The 18111-nt window shown below is 51.8% G+C and overlaps 6 protein-coding genes across 6 annotated transcripts; 3 read left to right on the top strand and 3 right to left on the bottom strand.

Annotated features, from left to right (window-relative positions):
- Positions 1 to 929: 929 nt before the first annotated feature.
- On the bottom strand, positions 930 to 2267 carry BO86DRAFT_408886 (histone H1/H5 family protein; the record flags this gene model as incomplete). The annotated part of the gene is made up of 7 exons (XM_025674374.1): positions 2154 to 2267; positions 2033 to 2058; positions 1849 to 1871; positions 1592 to 1722; positions 1403 to 1458; positions 1149 to 1349; positions 930 to 1082 (listed from the first exon to the last, which is right to left on the bottom strand). Exons 1-7 carry the CDS (start codon positions 2221 to 2223, stop codon positions 930 to 932), a joined length of 660 nt encoding a protein of 219 aa, XP_025528937.1. The 5' UTR covers positions 2224 to 2267.
- Positions 2268 to 4716: 2449 nt separating this feature from the next.
- On the bottom strand, positions 4717 to 6553 carry fen1 (multifunctional nuclease RAD27). The gene is made up of 5 exons (XM_025671806.1): positions 6456 to 6553; positions 6287 to 6372; positions 6189 to 6193; positions 5561 to 6122; positions 4717 to 5503 (listed from the first exon to the last, which is right to left on the bottom strand). Exons 1-5 carry the CDS (start codon positions 6466 to 6468, stop codon positions 4982 to 4984), a joined length of 1188 nt encoding a protein of 395 aa, XP_025528936.1. The 5' UTR covers positions 6469 to 6553; the 3' UTR covers positions 4717 to 4981.
- A 280-nt stretch (positions 6554 to 6833) lies between these two features.
- BO86DRAFT_447354 (uncharacterized protein) lies at positions 6834 to 9613 on the top strand. Its single transcript, XM_025676582.1, has 4 exons — positions 6834 to 7414; positions 7491 to 8334; positions 8403 to 8679; positions 8735 to 9613. The coding sequence occupies exons 1-4, from the start codon at positions 7134 to 7136 to the stop codon at positions 9556 to 9558; spliced, it is 2226 nt and encodes a 741-aa protein (XP_025528935.1). The 5' UTR covers positions 6834 to 7133; the 3' UTR covers positions 9559 to 9613.
- Positions 9614 to 9896: 283 nt separating this feature from the next.
- BO86DRAFT_388247 (acyl-CoA dehydrogenase) lies at positions 9897 to 11934 on the top strand. The gene is made up of 5 exons (XM_025671805.1): positions 9897 to 10132; positions 10224 to 10500; positions 10570 to 11485; positions 11551 to 11660; positions 11718 to 11934. Exons 2-5 carry the CDS (start codon positions 10275 to 10277, stop codon positions 11762 to 11764), a joined length of 1299 nt encoding a protein of 432 aa, XP_025528934.1. The 5' UTR covers positions 9897 to 10132; positions 10224 to 10274; the 3' UTR covers positions 11765 to 11934.
- A 1594-nt stretch (positions 11935 to 13528) lies between these two features.
- On the top strand, positions 13529 to 14830 carry BO86DRAFT_336351 (putative ubiquitin conjugating enzyme (UbcD)). Its single transcript, XM_025668909.1, has 5 exons — positions 13529 to 13591; positions 13814 to 13859; positions 14029 to 14058; positions 14207 to 14390; positions 14450 to 14830. The coding sequence occupies exons 1-5, from the start codon at positions 13548 to 13550 to the stop codon at positions 14587 to 14589; spliced, it is 444 nt and encodes a 147-aa protein (XP_025528933.1). The 5' UTR covers positions 13529 to 13547; the 3' UTR covers positions 14590 to 14830.
- Positions 14831 to 15556: 726 nt separating this feature from the next.
- BO86DRAFT_59300 (VOC family protein) lies at positions 15557 to 17667 on the bottom strand. The gene is made up of 2 exons (XM_025677493.1): positions 17368 to 17667; positions 15557 to 17307 (listed from the first exon to the last, which is right to left on the bottom strand). Exons 1-2 carry the CDS (start codon positions 17541 to 17543, stop codon positions 15708 to 15710), a joined length of 1776 nt encoding a protein of 591 aa, XP_025528932.1. The 5' UTR covers positions 17544 to 17667; the 3' UTR covers positions 15557 to 15707.
- Between the last annotated feature and the right edge of the window lie 444 nt (positions 17668 to 18111).

Raw genomic sequence — 18111 nt, 5'->3', positions numbered from 1 at the left:
AAAAAAAAAAAAAAAAAAAAAAAAAAAGAAAAGAAAAGAAAGAAAGAAAGAAAGAAGGAAAGAAAGAAAGTAGTCAAGTACTAATTACAACTTTCGACTTCAAAACCAAAACCAGAGTGATTGACCCAAAGACTGACTGACTAAGCGGATAACTTGGTCTTGAAAAGTAATTCCTATTTTTGGTGAATTTGGGTGGAAAGTTTAGCAAAACACACCATCCGTACGCGCTAGGGTATGGGCCATACCTCGTGGTAAATTGCGTATTGGACGGTTGCTCCCATACTTCCTCAGCTGAGCCCAGTAAGAGCACAAGAAGACTCCACCAGTCGATCTGGATGTGCGGATGGAACCTTTACTACCCCCTGGGCCCTTGAATATGCACGGAATTTAAGCTTAGATCATTCCTTCCGCGTGGTAGGCAGTCTTCTTTGCCAATAAGCACTGGCATTGGCACTGGCATTGCTTGGTGGTGGATCGAAGGACTTGATCGCGGGGCCAGGTCCATGTCCCCTGGGTGGTGGCTTGGGCATCGATCGCATACCCATTTCTATCCCGACCTCTTTGACCACTACAACGGTTTCTAATTAAACTAAACAAGTGGTTTCATTCCAAAGCGTAGCACCCGTCCTTGGACTGGCGTACAAAGCATAGCACGCAATTGAAGAACATATCCCGTTGCAAAATCCACCGCAAGACGCCGACCCTACCAACAAGGAGAAAGAAACGGCCGAGTAAACAGTCCACAGCATATCCCAGATACAATCATCCCAACCTTCCAGGAGATTGGTGGCCGAGAGAGAAAAAATTACAAACGAAGGAAGGGGACACGACCCAAAAGATATAACCCCGAGGACACATCGCAAACAGAGAAACGGGCCAAAAAGATCAAAAGGTAACTGGTCGCTCAAAACGATTGCAAAGAAATCTCCTTAGGCGGAGGCGGCCGCGGCGGCAGGGGCCTTCTCCTTCTTCGCAGTAGTAGTAGACTTCTTGCTCTTCGCTGCAGGCTTGGCCGTTGTCTTGGTCACGCGTCCAGACTTGGTAGTGCTGGTGACCTTAGGTTGATCGACAACGGCCGGGGCCTGCGTGGAAATCAGCACCTAGCGCGGAGAACAGGGAGGGAGGGGGGCAAGCACAGCATGACTTACAGTGGTCGAGGCCTTGCGAGGCTTAGCAGTGTTGGCCTTAGGTCTGCCAACCGACTTCTTGGTGGTGGTAGTGCCAGTGGCCTTCTTGGTGGTGGATTTGGGCTTCTCGGCCTTCTCAGTCTTCTCGGCCTTGTCAGACTTCTCAGCCTTCTCGCTCTTCTTGGCGGCAGTCTTCTTAGTGGCAGTCTTGGCAGAAGCCTTCTGTCATGGAGTCAGTCATTTGGGTCAGTTAGGGGGATGCGGTGGTCACTCACCTTGGCAGGCTTAGGGGCAGCTTCCTTCTTGGCAAGCTTCACGGGACCAGAGGGGCCTGGAGATAAGACGCGTCAGCAGGCGTGTCGAAGCGATAAACAAAGACGCGTGCAAAGCAAGCGTAGATGCAATCTTCCCCGTTGACGAGGTGAGGGCTGCAGGTGAGGCGCGCGACTAGATGGTGGACTTACCCTTGGGTTGAGTGAATTCGCCCTTCTCAACACCAGCCTTGATGGCCTTGTTGAACTGGCTGTCGAAAGCAGCCTGAGAAGCAGGAGCAATCTTGTTGTTGGCCAGAACATATTTCTTGACGGACTGGCGGCTACAGGGCAGAGGAGAGGGACGGGTTAGCTTCAATCGCAACAGAGACGCTGTGTCGGGTTGCCACGTCGCTGGACGGGCGGGACCCTGCGTCTGGCGGTGATAAAGGACACACGAGTTAGCTTACCTGCTACCGTTACGCTCTTTGAGCTGTTTAGATAGATGTTAGCGATCCAGCTAGGATGGAACAAGACAGTGCCTGATGGGGCGTTGGGAGCAATTAAGCACCGTGTCGACGTGTCACGGTCGGGGAAGTTCCCACCCAGCGCCCGTGATCCCACAGCGCACCGGGAACAACGTGATCAACTCACATTCAGGATAGCATCCTTGATCATATCTATATTAATCGAATCAGCAGTCATTCGCGACAAAAATGAAGCTAGAATGAAGATAGCGCGAGGTGGTGGTGGGGAAAGATCAGTCAAAACATACCACGGTAAGAGGCGTGACTCGAGCCGGACTTCTTGGTCGCGCCGGTGGAGGTAGCTTTCTTGGGAGGCATTTTGTTTGGGAGAGAAGGAAGAAGTTGATGAAAGAGGAATCAGATAGATGATGAAAGATGTTTAATAGACACAGGAGATGTCTCGACAAACGTCAGGTTCAAGCAGGGGGGTGGGCGATGGGGAGAATTGTGGCAGAAGAGAAGAAAAGCAATCGACGAGGGAAGGGGTGGAAGGGCCGCGGGGCATCCGCGCTTTATAGGGCAGCGGGTGTTGACACAGGATCACCCTCTGTCTGTCTGCTCTGCTCTGCTCTGCACTGAGAAACGAGACGAGACGAGCACAACACGTCAAAAGTATTTCTCTTTTTACCAATTTAATTTTTTTTTTTCACTCTCTATGGATTTTTAGGATGATTTTCTCTATCTTTTTTCTTTTCTTTTTAGATCTTCATCTAATATATATTGGTAGTTTGGCTTATGGTAAGGTCGAAGTGTTTTATCAGTAAAAAGATCAAGAGCTGCGTTCTAGGGTTGGAGTAATCAGCATTCCCTCTCAACCTGCGATTTCTCTCGCTTTTCACGCGCATGATCCGACTGCTGTCAACCTTGACGCGTTCTTTTGCCCCCTCTATCGTCCCCCTTCACCCAACTTCTTTTACCTTCAAAATTGGCGGAGATGCATTCTCGACGGCTCCCCTACCGCCTGATGTGGTTTTGGATCTTTCCCGAAGGGATTTGTTCGCTGTTATCAGCAAAAACTCTCGATCTCAGCCGGCCGCGATGTTGTGTTGCTTTTCCCACCTTTCGATCTTGCAACCTGATTTCCACCATCCCGTCGCATTCCAACCTACCATTCATCAGTCTAACAATTATCGTACTATCTCTCTCCTCTAGATCTATTAGTTTTCGAATATATGTAGGAATTCAAAATTATCTTGGTTGGTCGTGGGTTACGTGTGGCCGATCGCACTCACTGCAACTCCCGATGATGCCCATCGATGTCACCCCAACCTTTCTTTCCTCTGCAGTTCAATCAAGCTCATGGAGCTAGATGGCAACTATGATGCTCACAGTCCGACCAGCTGCAGTTACTGGTCGGCCCCTTGCATCTGTTGCATCCATTGAGCTGGATCCAGTGGCTTTGAAACGGTGTATAGAGAGCGCGTGGAAGGTTCATTGTTCCACTTGATCTCCTCGTGCGGAGGAGGCTTGGGAAGGTCACGAGGGGGGAGGAGATGATGTTATGCACTCCCAACCTTCTCTTTGCTCCTCCCACAGCGCACCTCCCACCCCCCTTTCCTTTTCTCTTCCTCCTTTTTTCTTCTCTTAAACAAGTTCCCTCGAATCAATGGTGAGAAGAACTCGAAACGGGTAGGTCATAGTCGAGGTCCTGGGAAATTGACCTATTGGTGCAAGGCTTTGTCTTTGGGATCCGACGAGCGATCGTCTTGCATCCGTGGTTCCTCATCCGTACAGTTGGTGGTTAGGCGCTCGTGCTGGACTATGAGCTGTTGGTGGGGCTATTTGGTTCTTCCCTGGTTGAATGAACCGGATCCTTCAGAGATGTGGTGTGGTATATGAATGGGGTGTGGCTACGAGGGAGAATGTGCTGTGTCTTGTAAGTCGATTGAGGATTATAGGGTGAGCGCCCACGATGGGTATGCATACCTTACGAGCAGTGCTCAGAGCGATACTCTCACACTTGAGGGGTTAATCCAACTGTATAATCTACTTTCATTTTCACTATGCTCTATCATCGCTGTCATGATGTCAAGGGACAGTAGCATCACTGCGTGGGGGCTGTGGTGTCGATTGCCTACGTCAAGGCGTGAAGCAGTTCGGCCAGAATCTACCCGTACAACGCCAACCAACAGTAGGATTTTTTTCCTGTTGTCGCATGGTTTATGTACGAAGTAAACTTCTGTAGACTCCTCTGTCTCTTTCATCTTCTTGTTCATCACTTCTTCCATGTATGGTGCAACCAAGACCTTGGGTTAGGCGATTGACCCTCGTAATCCGGATGTGCGTGAACGGAGATATACATTCTTCGATTGGCATCCTGGATGAGCGCAGCACCAACGAACTCGAAAATTTCACGTCAAAATATGGACACAGAGTATATCAATCATTGACCATACCAACAGATCAACAAACCAAGCGCTATAACGATGTCGATTCCAAACCCATCCCTCTCGCGAATTACACGCCAAGTAGATCGGGGATCGCGTGAACCCACCATTGTCGGGGAAATGCCATCATACCACCTGCGCATCGCGGAGAACAAAGCAAACCAGCTTGATTGTTACAAGCCCACGACTATCTCACGAGCGAGCACTCAGCTCGGACTACGATGGCTGTGCTGAGCATGACAGCTCCCTGGTGATATAAGGTACTGTAGATACTGCCATTCCATTTGGTTGGCTTACTTACCTACGGCGGGGTTGAACCCCATTAGTCGATGCGGGTGTAGAACCGGCCCCAAGCATCATCACTCTATAGGGACTGTCCACACCATGTATATACGCACTATGCGACCATTCGTAACAAATCGAATTAAGGTAAATTATCATCAATAAGTAATAATGCTATGCTAGCGCATCCTCGTCGATATAAACGCCTTGCCATGTTTGCGATAACCAGAGCCTTAAAAACGCCGCCAAGCTTCAAATCAAGGCACTCTCCCAGAGACGCGATATACACGTTTCCCATGATTGCGTCGATCACATGGTAACTCAATGAGTGCCTTCGCTTTTTTCCCCCTTCCCGCCCCACCTCGGGGCTCTCGAATCAGAATTCGCCATAATGGGTAGTCCATCATTCAGCCAGCGCCGCGGGGTCTGGCCTTGGCCTCCTTTTTAGCCTTAGCCTCATCCTTCTTGCGCTTCTTCTGCTCCTGAATCTTTTCATCATGCTTGCGCTTCAAATTGGCCTTCTCCGCATCCGTTCGGGCTACTGGCTTGAAGAATCCCTCTAGACGGGACTGCTGGGCGGTTTTAAGATTCTTCTGCAGGCGGGCAGCACCGCTGCGGACCCGGTCCTCATTGAATCCTTTGTCTTCGACCAGGTATTTCACAAGGGCCTCTACGTCGGGCGCTTCCCACTTGAAGTCGCAGTCGGGGTGGTTGGAGTCCCTTACGTCGGGGTTGAGGAAAAGCTCTCTGGCATCCTGATACGGCCAATCATCCGGGATGACATATTTCTTCTTGGGGTCGTTCTGGATGAACTCAACCACCTTCTCAAGAGTCCCGTGCTCCCTAATCAGCTTCAGTGCCGTGTTCGGACCCACCTTGGGGATGGGTTCCAGGTAGTCGCAGCCGAGTAGGATGCAGAGGTCGATGAACTGGTGGAAGGGTAAGCAAGCGCCGAATGATCATGGAGGACTGTGTAGAATATGTACCTGCGCGCGATCCATGCCAAGTCCCTCCAGCGCACGGCTTAGGTGAATTTCCTGGATAGGCTCCTTTCTCTGCTCACTAAACGTCAAGTGACGCAGAAGAATGGGTGTTTCGAAGCACAGCGTGTCCATATCTTCCGAAGCGGCAGCATAGACCTTGCCAGCGCGAGCGAGCACCGCGCATTGTGCCTCGGCCTCCGTCGGGGCATCAATATACGGGATGCCCATCAATTTCAGGAGCTTCTTGCACTCCGCATTGTGTTCCCTGGTGACTCGTACCGTACGACGAGAGAATTTCTCCACGTCCTCTGCAGTACCCGTCTCCTTGGCCTCCTCGTGCGCTTCCGTCGCCTCGCCTCTCCGGGCAAAACGTTTGGCCAGTTCTCCCGATTTGAGCTTTGGCGGAGCGCCATCAAAGACATATAGAGGTTTGATGCCATTGTCGACCATTCTTAGCGTGCGGTAGAACATTCCCATCAGGTGTGATGTGGTCTCCCCGGTCTCATTCATGAGCTGCTGACCATCGGAGCGGACAGCGATGAGGAAGCTGTAGATACTCATGGACCTGAACTGGCATTAGTCACAACGGGGTTTGAGTTTGAAGACCGAGCCGGGTCTAGGGATAGCATACGCATCCTGCAATATCAGATAGTGGTTAGTCCTGCTTACAAGCACAGATGCAGCTAGCTAATTAACGAAAGCGGGGGTTCAATTGGGCACTGGACATACTATAGCGACCTTGCGGCCGAAGTGGTTTTTGATCTCTCCCGTCTTTACGGCATCAGGGGCTTCTTCCGAGATGACCGAAAAGAGGTCTGATGGTGAGCGGAGATTAGCATTCATGCGGGTGTACAGTTGTCGATTCGGAATTGGCAAGGTAGGAAAAAGCGCAACTCACTTTTAATACCCATGATGGATACTCCCAATCTGGGTAGGCTTGGAAAAGTCTATGAATATGCGATGCGACGAAAGAGCTCTGCCTTGCGAGAAAGAGGGGGGGGAGGGGGGGAACGAATAAATAGGATGAAGCAGAAGGAGGGCAGTTCTTGCGGGCCGCGACAAAAAAACGCGGTCTGGGAGAGGTTGAACGCGCCGTGCGTCATAATTAGACCTAATTGGGACTAGAGCGGAGACTCGGGCAATTCCCCGTCCCCGGAGTTCTCTTACATAAGCCGGGCTCCACGGCCTAGACTACTAAACTACTAGTAGACTAGGCCTCGGATTGAAATATTAATGAGCAGTGGCTGATTGACTTGATTGACTTGTGCCGTGGCCACTGAGCGCCAGACTGACACTGCTTGCCATTGCTCACTGCTACTGCTACTGTACAGCTCCTGCAAACCACACGTTACTCATTGTACTTCCGTACGCCGCTACCCCCGCCCGGCGTACTTATTGCCCGACCCAAAGCTGCCATGCCAAGCGGCAAGCCCCTCTTCCCTTCTCCGCCTTGAATCTTATCACAGTACGGAGTAGTGGCTGTGAATCAATTCGCATCGCAACCAGCCATATGTTCACCTAATTGCGCATTTTTGGTCGATCTTAATGTTTTGAAGACGATGATTCTGTTGCCGCCATGAAGCGAAGTCGTCATCTTTTTGAGGCCAATTGCGATAGTCTGTCAGCTATCTCCCCTCAGGATATGGCAGCCCACCGCACCCCCGAACACGACTCACGGCAGAGTCCAAAGCATGTCCCCAAGATCTCGCGCCGAATCCGCGCCTGCACAGAGTGCAAGCGGCACAAGGTTCGATGTGACATGAATGAGGGGGAAGTGGCATGTCATCGCTGTCGTCGGATGGGATTAGAATGTGTGGTCAATAAAAGTCTTCAAACATTGCTAGACGATGAGACAGAGTAATTAAATCCCTCCTGCGTCCCCTATGGCTTTGAATCACATCGAGTCGCTGATGAATTTGTGCATTACGCAAAGATGGAAGGCAGCAATGGAGCTTGCGATGGCGGACTTGCTTCGCAAAGCTCGACTCCCCGAACTATCCTACTATCAAGCGATCAGCAAGTCAGCCGAACCACCGTCGAAGACGAGGGATCGCAACGACTCTATGGCGTCTATAGAAGATGCGCTGTTTCCGACAAGCAACCATAGCGCGGGAACCAAGCCCACCGAGCCTACGCACGCCGCAATGACTGAGAATAGTGCACCCAGCACCACCACTCACCGACCGCCGCAGTATTCCCTCGACAGAGAAGAGAACGGAACATCGTCCCTAGTCACTGCTCCTATGGGAAGCTTGTACGAGGTGACTCAGCTGAGCGATATTCAAACCACGTCTCCTGGGAGACACCATGCATCGGATCGGGCCCTTGTCACAGATTTCATATCAAGGGGAATCGTGGACAAACAAGAAGCAGAGGAACTATTCTCTCATTTTGATCAAGTACTCAGTCGCTACCTATGGGATGGTATATTGCTGAACCACAAGGATCTAACCTCAGTGCGCAATTCTTCCTCAATGCTCTCTGCTGCCATTCTTGCCGTGACAGCTCTTCACATGCCGAGCAAAGAGCGAGTGTTTGAAATCTGCTACACCGAATTCGCTAAATTAGCATCGGAATCTATGCTAGATAGACATCATACGTTGGATGATCTTCGCGCCCTTTGTATAGGGGCCTTTTGGCTTGCCGACGTGAGCTGGAAGCTATCTGGTTATGCCGTTCGCATTGCAACCGAGCACAACCTGCATCAATCGTATAGAAAAGCCACACAAGGATCTCCGGAACATATAGAGCAAGCACGGTTATGGTATCTCTTATATGTATGTGGTGGAATTCCCCCGCTGCCTGGCACCGACGATAAGTTGGGTCTTCTCACTGACCTCCTTAGACCCTAGAACATCATTTTTCCATCGCCTATGGGCGGCCTCCCATCATACACGAAGATTTGAGCATAAAGAACCACAACATATTCATACAGTCTCCGAACACGCAACAAGGGGACCTGCGCCTGCATAGCCAGGTTGACTTGTTCATCATCCTCACCCACATTTACCACGCCTTTGGTCCTGATGTTGACTTGGAGGTTCCTGACAGCGAATTCTCCGAGATTGATAAATTTGATGCTGCTCTTGCGGACTGGCAATCGTCCTGGATTCCTCGTTTAGGTATGTCGCTGCTGTCGATGCTCGTCGACGCAATGCGCTAATCCTGACAACACAGTGGGGAGTCGATATGTCGGGAAGTATCCTTATAAGGCGGTCTACCTACACTACCATTTCTCTCGCTTGCAGCTCAATTCGGTCGCTTTGCGAACTTATCATTCGTCCGGCTCTACGCGGCCCATGTCCAATGAGCGGAAGCACCGAGCAAGCATAGCCATACGATCCGCTATCGACACGCTTCGGGTCGTCCTTGATGAGCCCGATATCGAAAGGGCCTTGGTGGGGGTTCCGCTCTACCTTCACAGTATGATCACTTTCGCGGCTGTATTTTTGTTGAAGATCGCTGCGAAGGGCTGCTCAGGTAATGCGACGGGGGCTACGGGCCAGCAAAATTCCATCGCCTCGGCCGGCTTGCTCATCGAGGTCGGGTATGTTCGTGCGCTGGTTAGCCGGATCATCGACATGATGGTCTCGTGCAGCAAACGCGCCAGTGAGCATCATCTTAGTCATCACATTGCCCGTGGCTTGAAAAAGATGCTTACGGGCTTGGAGGAGTGGGAGAAAAGAACCAGCAATAGCACCCTGTCCTCGGGACAAAACCCTCAGGACAATACCTCTTTGCCCAAACCTGTTGTAGCCCCTGGACCGCAAGCTCTGGGTGAACGGGAAACGATTCTCAACCACTCACCGGCCTTGTTGGGGGTAGCACCTCTCTCAGCAGAGAGGGGAAATAGTTCCGAGTCCAATACCGGACACGAGAAGCAAGAGGTTGGACTGTGGGAGGGCTCGGTCGATCCGATGATGGCTGATTTGTGGGGGTTTGACGAGGAGTATTTCCCAACCGGCGTCTTCGATTTTCTTCAATCTCAGATGCCTGCTTAAAGCTGTTATATACATAGAGCATAACGATAACGACAGGAGATGAATTGCGCAGGACGCATGCAATGACTACGAATATATGCTATCTATCTATATAGCACAAGACGTAAGGGTGCTATGAGGTGCTAATTGTACTGTACATACCTACCTATTAATGAGATAGGTATGAGGCACTGCACTAAACACAGGGTAAACTACTCGGCTGTAGGCAGCTCTTCCCTATCAACTGGCATTCCGGGGATCGCTTATCGATTGGACGGAAGGGCCGACGGGGACGGAAGGCAAGCCGAAGTCTCCGTTCCCTGCTTTTGAAGTTGTTCAACTCCTCCGCGGCTCAATCGGTTCGAGGTTCAAGCATTTGCTTCTTTACCCCCAGAAGACAAGGAAAGTACCATTTAAGAATCGGAAGATTGGCTTCTGTCCAGCTCGGCATTCTCTACTATCTTCTTCCAGTCTATTGAGGTTGTTAGGTCATTGTGCTCTTCCGTGCTCCACAAAATTACATACTACGCTTCCGACGGGATTTACCGAGGCTGCATTTGGAGAGCCGTCTCCCCGCAACGCTTCTTCCGGCCCAGTAAGAGAGATTCCTCCTTTCCCCACGCCTCTCTTTCGACTACAATTGAACTGATGAGTTGAATGACCCGGGCGGCTTAACATATCTATAGACCGCTCTCCCAAGTTTCACACTTTTCTTCCCATCAGATTTCTTCTCGAAGATGAACCCCTCCGTTCTCCGCACGGCCTCGCGCCACCTCCGGGCGGCAAACCGCCGATACGCCGCACCTGCCACTGCCGCTTCACTCGCCAATTCGAAGCGTGGATATGCGACTTTTAACTGGGAAGACCCTCTGGTTGCGTCCGAACTGTATACTGAGGAGGAGTTGGCAATTCAAGATACCGCCCGGCAGTACTGCCAGGAACGTCTGCTGCCTCGTGTACTCGGTAAGTGATCCAAATCAGCGGTAGCATTGTATGGGATGCGATTGTGACTGATCTTGGTGCTCCTATTAGATGCCTACCGAAATGAAGACTACGACCGCAAGATCCTCGAAGAAATGGGCGAGCTCGGCCTTCTCGGCGCCAGCATCGAAGGATACGGATGCGCAGGAGCCAGCACCGTGGCATCTGGGTTGATCACCAAGGAGGTTGAACGCGTGGATTCGGGATACCGCTCAGGGATGTCGGTCCAGAGCTCTCTGGCGATGACGGCCATTCATGACTTCGGTACGCAAGAGCTCAAGGATCGCCTCCTCCCCGAGCTGGCAAAGGGCAAGTTGGCTGGCTGCTTTGGCCTCACCGAACCCAACCACGGCTCCGACCCGGGCGCAATGGAAACAGTAGCACGGGAGCATCCCACTAAGAAGGGATACTACTTGTTATCTGGTACCAAGACCTGGATCACCAACTCCCCTATCTCGGACATCATGGTTGTCTGGGCTAAGCTGCAAACCACGGGCAAGATCCGGGGGTTTGTCGTCGAGCGCAGCAAATGCCCTCCTGGCACGCTGGAGACCCCCGCCATCAAGAACAAGACCGCTCTGCGCGCCTCGATCACGGGCATGATCCAGATGGACGACTGTCCTGTCCCTGCGGAGAATATGTTCCCGGAGGTACAGGGCCTTGCGGGTCCTTTCACATGTCTCAACAGTGCCCGGTTGGGCATCGCGTTTGGCGCCATGGGTGCCCTTGAGGACTGCTTGGACCGGGCCCGGACGTATGCTCTGGAAAGGAAGCAGTTCAAGGGCAACCCGTTGGCGAAGTACCAACTGATCCAGAAGAAGCTGGCGGATGCGGCGACGGACGCGGCCTACGGTACCCTGGCCGCGACGCAAGTAGCGCGGTTGAAGGATGCTGGCAAGTGCACTCCTGAAATGATCTCGATGGTTAAGCGACAGAACTGTGATCGTGCCTTGGCCAACTCGCGGATGTATGGATCCATCCTCTCTTTGACCCTCGAAGAACTCGACTGACCCTCTATTTCCTATATCGCAGACTCCAGGAGGTCTTCGGCGGCAATGCGACCAGCGATGAATACCATATTGCCCGCCACGTTGCCAATTTGTTCGTGGTGCAAACCTACGAAGGCCAGAGTGACATTCACAGTACGGCTTCCCTCCCTTCCCCCGTCTTCGTACTCAATATACTTACAATCATCATAGCCCTGATACTTGGACGGGCCATCACGGGCGTCCAAGCATTTGTCTAGCGCGAGCAGCACTGTCGCATCTTCAGTTTAAAGTATACAAGTCAATCTCCTGGTCAGATGATGGCATATAGTACGCCAGCTCGTCCACGCCACCACACATGATCACATCATACCATCTATGTACATAGGCAGCCAGTCATTCCGTAACCGAGCACCGGATTCAACCAAGAGTCAAACATCCATATTGTAAGTCAGCCTTCTCGGACGATTCTCGAAACCGCAAGCGCCGTCTGGAGTCACGTGCCATGTGCTGCGCCACGTGGGACCTGCTGGTGCTTGTACAGTATGTAAGACCGAGGTAAGTTACCGGTAACTGTTCCGATGGAACAGGCTGAATCTACCACTGAATAACCACACCTCATCTTCGCCGCATTCGATGACGAGCGAGGGAGGCGAGGCGAGGCGAGGCGAGGCAAACCGAAGTGAACCTCATGAGGAATATTCAAGCCCAAAGGGATCGAACCGACGTGGCGGGGGAAAGAGGATTACTAGTTATCTGGGAGCCCAGTTGCCTGCTCTCGACCGTAAGGCTGCTGAATCTGAAGGGAGGGGGGCTTAGCTGTGTATCGAGTACTGTAGTTCTACTCTCCTGTACAGTACATTTAAGTTACTGACTGACTGTCTGCAGCACTATCGAAGTTAGTTCACATAGGAGTACTAGTATGAATGAGTACCCCGTAGAATGCGGGATGACATACTCCTCGAGTATGAGTATGTTTCGGAAACCATTAATGAAACAAACAGGAGGGAACAAAATAAAAAAAAAGAAAAAAGAAGTGGCAAGATGCAGGAAAATTCGAAGATTCCGAAGAACAAAAAAATCCGGATTGGGACGAACCTGACAAACGTGGCTGGCAATAACCATGATTTGGTCGATGAGGAGTGGGAATCCCCACTTTTCGATGACTCGACCCCCACAGCCCTGGTCTTTTCCATATCGAGGGGTATCTATCTTGCGGCCTTGCCTGGGTGGTACTGTACATCGGTACATAGGCTTGGATATGATGTTGCTGAGACAGGCGAGAAAGAGAAGTTACCTACTGATCGTTATCGATTGTATAGTATGGGCTGATGGGGTGTGCTGTTTGCACTGTACATGTATACAATACAGTACAATCTAAGAGGTAAGCATACTTATACTATACAGCAAATCATGTACTGTACCGTACTGTACATACATGCACGGTACACGGCAGGGCTTTGTATGAGGTGAGCCTGTGGCTGATGCCGCTCTTAGCAATCAACAAACAACCACCAAACCAGACGGCTGACTCAGCGGTCGGCTGAGGTGAGGATGAGAAATGGGTTGGTAATTACCATACGGTAACGGAAAGTGGGCCACGCCCGCCTTTTCTTCTTCCTTCCTTCCTTCCCCTCTCCCTCTTTTTCCTTCTCTTACTCTCTCTCTCTCTCTTCTTTTCTTTCCCTTCTTCTCTTCCTTTCCTCCTTCCTCGTCTTCCCGACGTAATCAAAACCCGTCTGTGAGTGAATCTTGCCTGCCCCTCCTCCTCTTTCCCAACACCAATACTACCTTACCAATACCTCTTCCTTATTTGACTGGATTTAATTCCTCCTATATACTCTCTGTTCTTATATCTACCTTCTTTCCCTTCTTTTTCTTGTGAATTCGTCCTCCTCGACAGTTGACCCAGTCTTCTTTTACTGACTGTGTTGGTGCTTGAGCAGTTTTCCCACCTTCAAATTCGATACCCGCCTTTCTCTTCCCCCCCTCTTTCGACACTTCATTCAGGGGTCTTTCCTCCACTCTTTTCCAGATCACAACATGGCTCTCAAGCGTATTAACAAGGAACTCACTGATCTCGGCCGGTAAGCGCTCTCCCCAACATCTTCTTTCCTTGGGTCTATCCTCGTCTTTCGAATGCCGCCATTACGATGGCCCCCGGGCGCCTCACACCCCCACCACAGCCGCGGGGCGCTCCCAGTCATCTGCCCTACTATGCCACACCTCATCCATCAACGAAATCGCCAGACTGGGTGATGACTTCACTCTGCAACATACGCTAACGTAATGTTATTCTTGCATTATAGGGATCCCCCCTCTTCCTGCTCTGCTGGCCCTACCGGAGATGACCTGGTATGCTCCCATCCCCTCCCGCGTGCCTGATGTCCCAACACGGTCGCTTCGCCTCCTCATGCCGACCGCGGCGGGGTTGCTCAATAACGCAGAACGTTCATGTCGCCTTTCCGTCCGCAATCTTTGGGTGGACAATTATGCTGACTGAAGTCTTTCTCTGCGCGCTTAGTTCCACTGGCAAGCAACTATCATGGGTCCTGTGAGTCCTCTAGAATCTATTCCTGGATGCACGACACGGTCGGGTCTGTCCTGGCTCCTTTCGAGAGACAGAGGGATCCCCTACGCTCTTACCGAAGGGTTGTCTTTTTATGGTCGTCCCACATGTTTACTAACGCAGCCACTGCCAGGGTGACTCCCCATACTCGGGAGGCGTTTTCTTCTTGAACATTCACTTCCCCACCGACTACCCATTCAAGCCCCCGAAGGTCAATTTCACCACCCGCATCTACCACCCCAACATCAACTCGAACGGCAGCATCTGTCTTGACATTCTCAGAGACCAATGGAGCCCTGCTCTTACGATCTCCAAGGGTTCGTCCCTCCCCGTTGCGCCCCCTATCGGTCCTCACACCCACTAACTCCTTCCGCAGTGCTACTTTCGATTTGCTCGATGCTCACCGATCCCAACCCCGACGATCCGTTGGTGCCCGAGATTGCTCACGTGTACAAGACCGACCGCCCTCGGTACGAGGCGACCGCGCGTGAATGGACTCGCAAATACGCTATCTGATCTTCGCAATTCAAGTTTCCACGGCCACCTTGGTCTTCCCACTCGCTTCTGCGTCTTCTTTCCAAATCGTTAGATCAGATCCGAAGCCTGGCGTACCGTGATCGTAGATCCTTTCCTTTTTTCAGTTTGCGCGTCTGATTCCCCTTTACCTCAAACCCCTTATTTCACTTTCTCTTGGCGGGAAATGTCATATTCAACGATCATTATGACCAATTCTCATTATGCATTCATGGCATTTTTTATTTTTCCTGAATGGAGTCGGATCCCATGCTACAATGTTGAACATTAAACCCCAGGCTGTTTTCCTCGGGTCGGAGGGGTGGTGGTGGACGTGGGAAGGATGGTTCGAGGTTGGTCGTGACGGTCGAAGTAGTGGTGGAGGGTGGGGACGGAAGGCCGATGGACGACATGATGAGGTTGCTAGTGGTGGGTTTGGTCTGTATCAGATAGTGCATTCAGGAGCCAAGCAAATCCAGAACTGGTGACTCGAGACTTTCTTTGTAAAAGGCGCCTAGCGGCCAGCGTGCCCTCCATGCCCTAGTTGCACTGATTGGCACGTGGGGTGGCAGTGTGTAATCCCTTTGACACGTGACTTACGTGACTTAAGAACCCTGGTGCGGTGAGGTCTCCAAGGCAAACTACCAAAGCAGAGCTATAGTTCATCTCTTCGCTGATGTTCATTCACATAAAGGAAAACCTAAAAAGAAAAGCCAAGCCGTATGGCACCATTTATCGCCATGCCCGTAGGAAGAAACCACAACCAGAAAAGATCAAAACGCCCCAATGTGATGCGCACAGATGCATGTGTGTTGTGTAAATGTCCCATGTATGTAGCAAGCAAAATAAATCAAGCCTCACATTGCTAAGGTACATGTCTGGAGGGATGCAAGCAATTCAAACACTGTCGACTGGTGTTATATAGCGCAGACCGCGCGGGAGGGGAAAGAAATCCCTGTCCTGGACCGAGCAGTAAGGTAATTATCGTAAGAGTAAGAAGAAAGAAAGAAAGAAAGAAAGAAAGAAAGAAAGAAAGAAAGAAAGAAAGAAAGAAAGAAAAATGACAGCGGTCCAAAAGACAGATGACAAATAAGAGATGGATTTCCAAGAGATGGATGCGTTTACGCAACCTGGCTACTGCCCCGACGACTGCTCATTTTGGAAGCCGCCTTGGAAGGGGCGATGCTTCCACCACCACCGCCCGCCTTCATGGTCCGCTGGGAGACATTGCTGGAGACTTGGCTGACACTGTCACTCGGCCTGACAGGCTCGTCAAACTTGCTAGAGTGTTTCGAGACGCGAGACCCAGCGGCCTTGGAGGCATGGGACTTGTGGGAGTAGGATGAGCGCCGGGAGTCATCCACTTGGCTGATCGAATCGTCAGGAGTCACATTGCTGCGAACGTCAAGGTCGATAACACTCTCGGGGAGAGGCACTTCGCGGGCCGAGACACCTGATTTAGCCCCGCTGCGGTAGGAAGCAAGGGACCCGATGGAGGAGCCCTCCGGAATAGGGACTTGGCGCGCAGAGCGAACGGATGAGGCTGTGCTCCCTGGCGGGAGAGTGCGGGGTGTAGAGTGGTGGGAGTGAGATGACCGGTGAGAGCCATGGTGGGATTCTTGATAGTTACCCTTGGAGGGTTTGATGGTCGACGCCGAGTAGACGCTTTCCCGGTCCATCGCCCGCGACTTATCGGGAAAACTGCTGATCAAAGTGCTCTCATACCCTCGAGATTGGGAGTCCGGCTGCCCGTACTCGATTGCGCGTAGGGGAATTTCCCGGGTACTGTAAACGCTTCCTTCCGAGGCTCGGCGCCCGTTCTCATCGAGATACACACTGCCGCCGCTGCCGCGGGGAGCAAACTCGGTTCCTTCATAGATGGTGCTTGCACGCGGGTTCTTCGACGTCACGCTACGAGTGAGCATCGGCCGGCCATCAGACCGCGCGGAGTAAGTACTCCGGGCCGGACCTGCCTCGATGGCCTTGAAATTGGGATACTCTTGCGCCTGAGAGGAGGCTTGGGACGGGGAGAGGAGCTGAGCAATGTCCCTAGGAGAAAACTGGGAAGGCGCGGAGTTGGTTTCAGTAGACTCATTCGAGTCTCCTTTGGCGATGGCATAGGCCAAGGCTGCACCCGCTGCGGCTCCGATGAGAGTGCCGACAATCGTCTTGGCTGTTTTGTCATTGTCTGTCTTCTGCGTTGTATGTGTCGTGTGGTGTACAATGTAGGTCGGCGACGGAGCCGGTTGAATATCGCGCGGCGCCTGGTAATGATCCCGACTCACCATTGACGGGGCGCCTCGCTCGAGAGGCACCACTCTCTCGATGGCAGTGTTTGTCTTCGACACGTACGACCGAGCTTCTGACCGGGCTTCCGATCGAGGCGGGGCAATACTTTCGGTTTTGACTGAGCTGGCTCTGCTGCTCGCCTTTGAGACGACAGATCCGTTCTCCAACAAGGCCAGAGCTGGCCGGCTGATCTCCGACTTGACTACTGACTTGACCTCGGACCTAGCCGAGGAACTGCTGGGTCGGTAGACAGCCTCAATACTGTTACCGTCAAAGTCGATCACCGCGGCGCTGTAGTAGCCAGACTCTGAGTCGCGCATTTTGGGCTCTCCATGGATCTTGCCACCAGCCTTAAGCGCACTGATGAAGAATGTTCCTACTGCATCCTTGGAGGTCGCTGGGAAGGCGACATGTGCTGCACCGGCCGGCACTCTGTAGAGTTTAGTTAGTCGTCGCCCAACGCTTCACATGGTGCATTAGCCAATAACTCACCCTGGCTTTTGTTCGGTTATCCAGAAATCAGCGGGCTCGCCCTGCTTCTGACCGAAACCAATGTAGTCATCATGGCGGCCAATAAATTGATAACCGAGCGGTTGTAAGCAGGAAAGGAAGAAGGATGTGGAGGTGGGAAGGTGGGAAACGGTCAAGGTAAGATGTGAAAGAGGCATGATGGCGGTGATTGGCTCACTGGAGGCAATTCTCCGTGAGCATCAAAGGGCACAAGTGTTAGGATTGGTAAGTCTCCAGAAAGGTTGCGAAGTAAGGGGGGGTTGCGACCCAAGTCTATACAACGATGGAGTGCCGGTTCCCCAGTAAGAGGGATTCCTGGGTGAGGTGACTGCAGCGTTGACGTGAGTCAAGCGACGTGAGGAAGGATTATATACACGCTGCCGGGAGAGATTGAGGTAGATGAGATCATGAGGGGGAAGGAGAAACGAAAAGACCAGGCGAGAAGCAGCACTATTTCAAGGCAAAATGTCGGCCTTCCGTTAGGATTCAGGGAGGAATCACGCAGAATGCCCAACTGGGATCCAATCACGAGCGGTCAGAAGCCACTGCCAGACCAAGATAAAATTATCGTGCGAATAAAGCCAGTTGTTCCAACCAAGGGGAATCAGGCCGACTTTCGCAGGCAGGCCTGCATCCATTCGCATGGCGTCCAGACAATAATGACTGCCCAGTGAGTCCACGAGGCATCAAGTCCCCGTCTGGGCAGCGCTGACTCCTATCGGTAGG

Source organism: Aspergillus japonicus (assembly GCF_003184785.1).
Source record: "Aspergillus japonicus CBS 114.51 unplaced genomic scaffold BO86scaffold_16, whole genome shotgun sequence".
In the NCBI taxonomy this organism is placed as follows: Eukaryota; Fungi; Ascomycota; class Eurotiomycetes; order Eurotiales; family Aspergillaceae; genus Aspergillus; species Aspergillus japonicus.
Note: the sequence above shows the minus strand (reverse complement) of the source record. Positions and strands in the feature narration are given on the sequence as shown.

What these genes read in the sequence shown, in the direction of transcription:
- fen1 (XM_025671806.1), bottom strand. An exon ending in TTGGCATGGATCGCGCGCAG is followed by an intron (nt 5,504 to 5,560) that starts GTACATATTCTA and finishes CCCTTCCACCAG; the next exon opens with TTCATCGACCTCTGCATCCT.
- BO86DRAFT_447354 (XM_025676582.1), top strand. Translation starts at nt 7,134, where the DNA reads ATGAAGCGAAGTCGTCATCTTTTTGAGGCCAATTGCGATAGTCTGTCA. An exon ending in TTGCTAGACGATGAGACAGA is followed by an intron (nt 7,415 to 7,490) that starts GTAATTAAATCC and finishes CATTACGCAAAG; the next exon opens with ATGGAAGGCAGCAATGGAGC. An exon ending in GGTTATGGTATCTCTTATAT is followed by an intron (nt 8,335 to 8,402) that starts GTATGTGGTGGA and finishes TGACCTCCTTAG; the next exon opens with ACCCTAGAACATCATTTTTC.
- BO86DRAFT_388247 (XM_025671805.1), top strand. Translation starts at nt 10,275, where the DNA reads ATGAACCCCTCCGTTCTCCGCACGGCCTCGCGCCACCTCCGGGCGGCA. An exon ending in GCCTTGGCCAACTCGCGGAT is followed by an intron (nt 11,486 to 11,550) that starts GTATGGATCCAT and finishes CCTATATCGCAG; the next exon opens with ACTCCAGGAGGTCTTCGGCG. An exon ending in AGGCCAGAGTGACATTCACA is followed by an intron (nt 11,661 to 11,717) that starts GTACGGCTTCCC and finishes CAATCATCATAG; the next exon opens with CCCTGATACTTGGACGGGCC.
- BO86DRAFT_336351 (XM_025668909.1), top strand. Translation starts at nt 13,548, where the DNA reads ATGGCTCTCAAGCGTATTAACAAGGAACTCACTGATCTCGGCCG. An exon ending in GAACTCACTGATCTCGGCCG is followed by an intron (nt 13,592 to 13,813) that starts GTAAGCGCTCTC and finishes CTTGCATTATAG; the next exon opens with GGATCCCCCCTCTTCCTGCT. An exon ending in AAGCAACTATCATGGGTCCT is followed by an intron (nt 14,059 to 14,206) that starts GTGAGTCCTCTA and finishes AGCCACTGCCAG; the next exon opens with GGTGACTCCCCATACTCGGG.
- BO86DRAFT_59300 (XM_025677493.1), bottom strand. Translation starts at nt 17,543, where the DNA reads ATGCCTCTTTCACATCTTACCTTGACCGTTTCCCACCTTCCCACCTCC. An exon ending in ATAACCGAACAAAAGCCAGG is followed by an intron (nt 17,308 to 17,367) that starts GTGAGTTATTGG and finishes TAAACTCTACAG; the next exon opens with AGTGCCGGCCGGTGCAGCAC.